This window comes from Strigops habroptila, chromosome 8 (genome assembly GCF_004027225.2).
Source record: "Strigops habroptila isolate Jane chromosome 8, bStrHab1.2.pri, whole genome shotgun sequence".
In the NCBI taxonomy this organism is placed as follows: domain Eukaryota; kingdom Metazoa; phylum Chordata; class Aves; order Psittaciformes; family Psittacidae; genus Strigops; species Strigops habroptila.
Window position 1 is genome coordinate 4,994,343 of NC_044284.2, and position 9,832 is coordinate 5,004,174.

Sequence of the window (9,832 nt, forward strand, 5' to 3'; positions counted from 1 at the left end):
CAGAATTAGGTGTCCATTAAAACATTCCCTCAAGATTTTCTTCTATTCAAAAACACATGTATTACCACGAGTTTATAACTCCCACTTATTCTACCTGATATCCTTCCACATTCTTGTCCTTTTAGTCCTTTTTATCCCTTTAAAATATCACACAATCCCTACTCGTACAGCGGCAATCTCTCGGGCCAGCACCCGCATCATGGCAGACTGTAATGGAGGCGCTTACAAGATGGCAGCGTTTCCAGAACATACCAGCAGCGGCCATTTTCCGTATACTGCAGCAGCAGCAGACGGGAGTGGAGTAAAGGCTTCAGTGCTTCCTCGCTTCCCACCGAGCCCAGACTTACCTTCCTGCAGTAAACTGTGTGCGCTTCATGAGATAATGGGGAGCTTTTGTCTGCCATCCCCTCACACCTCAAATCGGCGAGGCCAGCTCGGCTTCAGCTACCGCATGGCGCCGGTAAGGAGCAACCGCGGGTCTTCCTGAGGGCTGAGGGAAAGAGCCGGGTCCCCGCAGACACCCGTCTACTGGTCCTACCGAGGCTGAACCCGCTCCACTTGCTACGACGCCCATCTTACGGCGGCGTGCTCCGGGTGTGCATGGAAAGTGGGAAGCGCGGAGCGGCCCGCCCCTGCCCTGCCCATCGCCGCCGGGGCTGCCGCCGCCCTCCTGTCTAGGGGGGATGTGGGGATTTCGTTTTAGCGCCTGACAGGCTTTTAAAGTGAGGAGAAACACGGTCCCAGTTTAAGCTGGGCATCGACTAGCGCAAAGGCTTTGTGGAAACCGCGTCTCCCGCCCGCGGCGGGCGCCTCAGGGGTGCCTGGCGCGGCCTCGTCGCTGCCTCAGGTCTCGGCAGGGAGCTCTAGCGTCCCCCGCTGAGCCACACGAGCCTCGCTGAACCGCCGAGATAGATACCCAGGGTATCTTCAGAAGAGTGGAACACAAACGTACATGTAAAGAGCTAGTGCCCAGTCCCGTAACATGCCGGGGCAGGAGGCCCGGGGCAGACTTCCCAAAAGTATTGTCATGTAAAAGGTGTACAGTGCAAACATTCCTTAAGTGTTTTTAGGAATGTTTTTCTGAAGTGATTTGTTCATTATGCTGCTCTCCCTGTTAGTTCTTACACAGGAAGCCCTCTTAGATACAAATTTTTGAAAGCCATTTTGGTATCTCATTACCAGCTTAGTTCAGTGGTAGTGGTAATCTATATGCGTTTTGTAGAATTTCAGGTTTTAACCTAATTTTTTAATGGATCTGTGTGCTTTAAACATTTCACCTCTTTAACTGGCAGGTAATACTTGTTTATCTTTCTTTTCCCAAGCTTTTCAGAAGGTAGAACCTGAGATTTCACTGCAGAGCCACTAAACCCTTGTTAAAAATGACAGAAACTGGTGGGCAGGAACAGTCAAGATGGATAACAACAGTTATTATGAGTACAGCTCTCCAGGTACAGTACTACTCAAGAGCAGCATCTGAGTCACTAAAGTGCTGAAAGAAGCGTTTCCTATATTCTATATGTGAAAATCTTGCATGCAATGTGAATCAATATAGTTTTTTTAAGATAAAACAGTGCTATTAGCCTGAAGTTGCTTCTATATACTACTGGTTCTTTTCTCTGTGTGTGCGTTGATTTTCTCATAGCTAATTCTCTCTCTACTTAGTATTCTTGCCACCTGCTATTCTGAGTTTCACTGCTTTAGGATTGTCCTCCTGACTCATCATTTCTGCACTGATGCTGCTTTCAATTAGCACTGTAAATAATTCCATCAGAAATGTTTTTATTTCTCTGAATTTCTCCTTAGACCCTTTATTTTTTACTACACACTATCAACAGTGAGGTAGATTATTAGGAAGTGTGCAATTCAGTTTAAAATAGCGAGAGTTACAAATATTTATGTATATTTATATCTGTTAATATCAGAAGCCTAGACTGTGTTCCCCAGTAAAGTGAAAGGGTATGTCAAGGAGCTGGTAATTAGTTTCTGTAGCTAAGGCCAATTTCATGCCAGCTGGCAGGAATTTAGAGGCATGAGGGCTTTGATTCACCAGCAAGGATATCTCATGGTTGGCTGACAAGGTTATCATCCCATCTCTGCTGTATAAACGGGTGAATGGTGCTGAAGTAATTCCTGAATCACCTCAGTTTAAAGCCTGTCCTTATTTGCCTGCTTGTCTTGGAATGGCAGCCTGTAAACTGTTCCAGATTGAGAACTGCTTCAAGAGCAACTTAATCCATAGTATAGTGACAGGTATTGAAGAGCAGTGATCTCATCAGCTGTACCAGCATAACTCACTCTTGAGAGTCCCAGCTCTAGTCAAAATTACTGCTGTCAGTAAGGTCTCCCAGCGAGCAAAGATGTGGAAATAACTAAACACAAATCTAAGATGGCTTTTCTTTTACAAAGTAGTGCTTTGTACCAGTTTTAGTTATCAGCTTTCTCTTTTCCCTGCGGAGCTATACTTCTCGTACAGCTGTTACTTGTATTTGTGCATTAAATAATTCACTGTCAACAGCGGCTTAGAAGCAGAGTTTTTCCAAAATGTAGTTATAGCTTATAACCAGCTGTCATTGAGTGTTCCCTTTCTAGACCAATTGAAAGCATAATACTTTTGGTTACTGTCTCCTCCAGGGTTCACTTGCTATCCTGACTTTATTTTGTACTCTACCACTAAATCATGACACTTCCCTACATAGGCAGGTTGGCTGCATTTTAAATGGGTAGGTTAAAGAACATGGTGTTAGCTAAAAAAGGATTAAATGATTTAACCTTTAAAATGTGTTTGAGCAGCTTCTCTGCAACATACTGCAGAAATGCTTTCTGCAGCCTGAAAAATATATTCAAGCCCACTCCATTCTGTAGATGATTATGTTGCATAGTGCAGTGTTCCAGTTTGCCTGAGTGGATTGCATTCTATCAAAAAGCTTTAAAGAAAATCATGTCCCATACAGATTTTGTGAACTGTCTTCCAAATGAAACGCTGACATCTGTGGAAATAATGCAGGCTAATTAACTGGAGTCATAGAAACACACTACTGCATGTTCCTCACTGCTGCAAATCCTCCTTCAGCACATCTTACAAAAATATGACTGTAAAATGTTGGAGCTTCTTTATGTATTATGCGAGAGTTTCCTGAGGCAAACCGAATGTATGCATCCAAAATTGCCTTTCAATGTTTGATAACCCCCAATGCAAATAAAAATTTCATTAACTGAACAAGTTTAATTAACATTTTACTGCCCTTTTATTGCTAGTGGAATGAAAAATATTTTTTAAACCACAGTGCTGAAGTTCTATCTATAGTGGTTCAGACAGTGCTTTAAGAATATTTCTACAAAGCTTGTTGGCTGAAAACATATTTTAAAAATAACCTTTTGAAATTTATTTAGAATCATGAAATTTCTACAATTCTACAGAGGCAACAGCACCGCGTTCGATATTCAGATTCAGTGGAAACTGGATCCGTGATTTTTTCTCTTTCTGGTACAGTACTTTGAGTTTATGCTTTTAAACTTGTTAACTCTAATGAGGTACAAGATCAGACCCTGTTGTAGGCTACACTGAACTGAGTAAAAACTGCCTTGTTGGAATGTCATGCAGCAGTGGAAGGAGCTGTGCTATGATTAGATGTAAATCACTGGAGGGGGCAGAGAACTTTGGGGATGAAAGATTGTTTTGTACTTTTTTTGGACCTCTTGTAGAACATTACATTACATCACATCGCTACATTAGATTTGGTGATCATCAGCTGAGCTGTTCAGTAAATTCTTGTTATAATTGAGCAAGCACATTGAGTGCCACTCGCATGTGAGACAGCCATCAAGATCTTTCGTATTCCTGGCTGTAGACACAAGAGTGAACCAAGACCCTGAGCTTTCATCTTCCAAGTTGAGTTTGCAGACCTGGTGGTAGCAGAGAAGTTAGGGAAAAGATTTTGAGCAGGTTTGATTAGGAAATTGCTGAAAACTGCAAACATGAAATATCTCTCCTTCCCTTTTAGAGCAGAAGATGCTTTAGACAGGTAGACAAAATCTTTTATCTTAAGTTTTCCTGAACTATAAGGACTAACAAGGCACACATTGGCCTAGGCTTCTGTAGCCTCCATTGCTAAGCCTTCTAAACTTCAGCTTTTTCACTTTTCCCTTTCAGAATAATTTACTTGACAGGATTATAATTTCATTTTTCATGATAGACAGTTTAACTTTCAAGATGTTTCATTTAGAAACAGGACTTGCTGAGCTCTTCAGTCAGTCTTTGCATTTGCCCTAAATTCATTCCAGTGTGGCAGTTGCTTTCAAAAGCGTTCAGATGTCTGTACTTTGAGTGTATTGAACAGTTGGAGATTCCTTGATGTGCTGGTAGAAAATAACCTCTAAGTTACTTGTAGTTTTATTTTCAAATTACTAGTCATCACTGGCCAAATCTCATGACTGCATTTCACTGTCAAGGTGAAATGGGGCTTTGTGGGCTTTGTCCCATTGCCTTTTAAACTACTGGTTGAATAAGAATTCTGCTTCCTGGTTTGTGGTGAGAACTTCATCACACTGCTGCCATGGCATTTACATTTACATCAGTTTCTTCAATAGGTGTTGCATTTATACTGTCAGACATTCAAGACCTGCTTATGACAGGGGAAGAAGAGTTTTCCCAACGAATTCAGAAGTTCATGAGCATTCACCGGAACAGCTTTTTGGTTTTGTCAGCTGCTCTTCACGGCCCAGAAGAATGGAATGTTATGTTTAGGATTCAGAAAAGGTAGGATTTCAACATCAAACCAAGCTGTTTATTGCTAGGAATAAATGAAGTAGCAGTCCTAGATTTGGGAAGATTATTTTAGGAATTCTTTTCAAGAATATGAATTTTATTTTGCTAATGCACTGGAAAATTATTTAAAGTATATGTTTAATAATGGCAAATGAAAAAAATGCTAAGTGAATCAGTCTGATATGTAACAGTAGAGGAGGTTCCTCAAAACGTAGCAAATAACATCCCTTCCCCTCACTTTAGAAAGAATTCTCTTACATAGCCATAAAGTTTTCTCTTGAACTGGAAAATCAGGCAATTTTATTGGCTCTGGCAGCATCTTTTCATGGTCATTTTCAAAATGGAACAGGCAAGATTCCTACGTGAGAAGAGGCTTTGTTGTAAGGTACAGATTCTTCACCAGCTTTTAAAATCTGTTTATTCAGAACAGTGTCTATTATTCAGTCCTGGAACAATTGAAATAATCAGTGTTATTTTAAAGCAAAAGTACAAACCTGGTTTGTTTAAAATGGTATCTGTGATGTCTAATGAAGCCTGAAAACATGCATGTTTCAGTACGCACCTGCTGACAACACTTACCAGATTGTGCTCCATACTCATAGTGAAAACTAGTTCCTGGTAGGTACAGTAGTCCTAACTGCAGCTGATTTTCACTCTTGACATCAAAGAAATGACTATTCTAATGGCTTCTTTGATCTTTACCTCCTTGAAGCTAGCACCAGTTCCGTTAAATTCCGGGCACGCTGCCAGATGCTGATGAGCAGCAGGGTGTGCAGGATGAAATGCAGGAAATCTATTACCCACTTGTGAAAATTCCATACATTTTCATGAGAGCTCTCAAAAGCTCTGCCACCATTCAGCTAGAACATGTTATTCAGCTGATGGCAATGCTAATTCTCAATCCACTAGTGATTGCGTACACAGATTTTGTGCATGTGTCGATTAGTAACAACTGTGGTGCTTTGAAGCTCTACTCCAGTTGGCAAGTCAGTCATTTTATTAAAATAAAAATAACACTTTAGCCATTGCAGGCCATAACCAAATTGATGTTGACAAGGCACAAGTGTATTAAGATGCAGGTACTTTTTTACTACCCGGCAGCTTGGAGTTCTGCTATTGTATGTAAATCACTGACTGAGCTTTTGCATTGCTGGGGTTCAAACTTGTGCCATGTTCTCTCAAACTACAAGTCACCTGTTGGATTTGTTAAAAAACAAAGTGCCCCGGTATTTTCAGGTCTTCCTGGATTATTGTTTCTTTCTGCTTATCTGTGGTTTTGTTGCACTTGGGGAAGGATTGTTTTATTAACAACAAGGCTTGTTGCTCAACAACATGGACACTTTATGCAGGGTTGTGCATATCATGGGGGGAAGTGGCAGAAAAGCTCTCTTTATCATCACAGCTCCAGTGAGCATCCCACTAGGAGGCTCAGTAAATCTGGATGTTAAATTTTAAACCCCTTGGAGGAAAGACCAGCCATGTGTTCTAACAGCCTGTATTCTGCCCAGTGATCAGATTAATAAAATACAGATTAAATTTAGACCCACTGTAATTGGAAGCAAAACTACTGATAGAAATGGGTTTTCATGAATCCATGAAAACAGTACACATCACTGTTTCTTTGTTCTACTTTGTTCATTCACACTTTGCTTAGCCCATTGCTAGTATTGGCAAAGTTGCATCTCTTTATTTCTCTAATCCCTAAATGTAAATCAAACCACAGTTTCTGCATGAGATTTTAGCAGGACTCAACAATGACCTAAGTACCTCCTTTTAGGGAAGGACACTGCCTGTACATTTATTTTTGCTAATTAGAAGAATGGGCAGCCAAGTTCAGCCCAGCTATCTACCCAGCATGGGTCTTAATGTGATTGAGTCCAAGCCATCAAGCAGACTGAGGGGAAGAGCAGGTGGCAGTCACAAGGGGAGGTCACAGGGGAATACAACTGAGCAGCTGGGCACTTCCTTTGGATTAAGTTTTGATTATTTAAAATTCCTCCTTTTCTGTGGTTAAGCCCCTCTGATATTATAGCATACAGCAGCAATGTTCTCTTTGGTGTCATTGCTACAACACACTTGAGATACAAGTCTTAAGGAGCGACTCTGTGCTTGCCTAAGCTTTTATCTCACTCTCTCTCCCATGACTGCACCGAATGACAACACATGCTAGGATTTTAGATCTGCAGATTTCATCCTCAAGAATGAATGCATATGAATAATGTTATTTATAGAATGAATTTTAGGTTAAATTATTTGAATGAGCAAGTCTTTACAATAAATTCTTAGCGGAATTATCCCATTATCTTAATCACAGCTGACGTGCAGATTGCTATATTTAGATACTACACTAAAAAGATTTAGTTCAGATACTTCAAATGATGTATTTTTAGCACAGTTGTTTTTAGATACTTTTCTGTGTTTTTCCAAAGCCATTAAAAAAAACCATGAACATTTTTTACTGGCACTGAGGATGGACAGTCTTCAATACAGCAGGAGAGGGTTTGGTTCTCTCTGAATGTACACATGCTTAAGAAGTGTTGACTGATTGTCAAACAGCCCTAAAAGAAGAAATGAGCCCTTCCAAATCCCACCTAAACAAGTGGTACAGAAATGGGACAGATGGCTATACAAACCACAGGAACTCTGCAGTGGCCTTTAATGATAAAAGCAATCTTCACTGTACTTGTGAAGGCACAGCAAGAAGTTGTTTCCATCGTGTGGGAATGCTTTTTGAGCTTTGTGGCATCATAAATTAAATGTGCTTCTAAAAGTAACCTTGATTTATTTTGATGCAGATTCCTGGGCAGTAATTTACGTATAATACCAGTTCATAACAGTGCTGAAACCGTTAAGTTAATGCTAACTATAGCTAAGGTAAGTCTGGTTGTATATTCTCAAAACTGTTAGCTCTTCTGAATTATATTAGGCAGGAAAAGCCAAGAACTATAAAAATACTTATTTTTGCCTAAATGGAACTTTTTGGGTCATATTGACCACAATCCATTAAATACATGGAGGTAGGAGCATTACTATGATACTTTAACAATAAAGACTCAACTAAAGGCAATTTAAAAAGCTCTTAATAGCATCTATGAAGACAAATTAGATATTTAAGAGCTAATTTGGCTTTTACTTACCACTGTTAAGTTAGGATGTCTTCATTTACTAGTACAGAACCAGCATGAGATCTAAATATGTAATGACTTCAAGTAAAAATGCCAATCTGAAGACTCTAGTTACCTGTGGATTTTAATGATGCACATACTATTATATTATTCCTACAGCTTAATGAGTGTAATTTATCTGTGTATCTGTGACATATCCTATATGCACAACACACAATTAAACCTATTTACTGAACATCTTTAAAGAACATGAAGATTTTAATTTAGATACTCACTGTAACAGTCCTAGCAGCATCCCCTGTACTAAAAATAAAAAGAGCAGGCTGAATGACATGCTAGGAATCAACTATGAATTTACATTTTATCCCTTCCTGAAGTGGGCATCTCAAAATAAGCAGCATTAACCTATTCAGAGTATTCATCATTTTAAAGGTATGTAAGCTACATCTCACTTACTAAATGGCAAAAGTTGTTAAATACTTACTACAATGCTGAATACTGTACTTAAACTTTTTATGGTATCTACTGATGTCTGGCCCAGACTGTTAATACAGCATTAACCTAAAAGCTTTTAAGATTACTGCTGATCCTATAAACTTGAATTTGCTTTTCAACTTGTTCAGAATGTTTACACCAAACTCCCACAGGAGAGCCCCATAAGAAGTGATGATAGTACCTATCACAAAGCTATTGGTTGCTGTTAAATTATTTCTTACCAATGCAATGCAGAGCTAGTTTAATGAGCTCATCTTTTGGCAGAGAATCCCTAACTGGTATAGGGCCTAAAAATGAACTTTTGGCCTTGGTATTGGCCAAGAGAGCAATACCATCCAACTAATCCTGAGCTACCTACCCAACTCCTGTTGAAATACTATCCATATAATCAGATGCAGTGCTGACAGGACTGGTTATTTTAAGACTGGTCTTGCACCTGAGGGGATACATCAGATCACCTCTGTGTACATCATTCCTGAATATCTATTTCAGAAAAGAGGCTTCAGATTTCACTGCTGAATAATTTTACATTTGTTCTATTTGAAAACTAAGATGTTGAATATTCTATTACCTAAGAGTTACTGTGTCTTACTCATAATATTTTTCTTTCCTCCAAGATAACTTCCAAACCACAAGCAGATGATATTCGTTACAAAATGGCAATCACAAAAGCCCAAATAATAGAAAACAGTCCAGTTTGGAAGATGCTTCAGGAGTACCAGTTGCAGTGTAATTGATTTAGTATTTGGGGGTTTTATTCATAAATAGTAGCTACATTTTACACAAAATATAGAATGTTCTTAAAAATATAGTGACATTTCAAAAGACTGTATATACAGCTTATACATTTGGAATGAAAATTTATATTAAATAACTATACAGTGAAAAATACCATAATTTATACCAAACGTGCATTGTATGGAAAAAAAAAGTGGTTTAACTGCACTATAGAAGAGCCATCCTTATTTTTAACTTGATTCTGAACTTAGGAGCTCATCTGCTTATAGTAATTTTCCAAAATGCTTAATCTATCTGAAGAACGACTTTATCATTAAAGATAAGGATGATCAATTCCAAAATAGAGGTTTCCCACACATAAACACGTATATGTATGAAACCTTATGCAATGTGTTTCTGTAAACACAGGTGTTACCTGTCTTGTTACTAAGTTTTTACATCTTATTTGGCTCAAAGTTGATGTTTTTCTTTAAACCTTGTTTTCCTCGCCATAATGTTTCTACTATTATCTATGTGAACCTTACAGTCCTGATTTTAATATTGACATACCAGCTTCTATATTTACAAAGTGTTAATAAAAATACCTTGTGCTTAAACAGTGCTTTTTAATTAATGCTTCTCCAGTCACTTTATAAAAGCCTTTGTAATTCACACACCATTCATTCAGCAACTATTATCTAACAAATTCTGAAAATTAACAGAAAAATAA

The 9,832-nt window shown here is 38.9% G+C and overlaps 1 protein-coding gene across 1 annotated transcript; it reads left to right on the top strand.

The window, feature by feature from the left end:
* The first annotated feature begins 1,287 nt into the window (after positions 1-1,287).
* On the top strand, positions 1,288-9,499 carry C8H1orf146 (chromosome 8 C1orf146 homolog). The gene is made up of 5 exons (XM_030495011.1): positions 1,288-1,448; positions 3,391-3,484; positions 4,588-4,756; positions 7,561-7,639; positions 9,003-9,499. The coding sequence occupies exons 1-5, from the start codon at positions 1,380-1,382 to the stop codon at positions 9,120-9,122; spliced, it is 531 nt and encodes a 176-aa protein (XP_030350871.1). The 5' UTR covers positions 1,288-1,379; the 3' UTR covers positions 9,123-9,499.
* Positions 9,500-9,832: the final 333 nt, after the last annotated feature.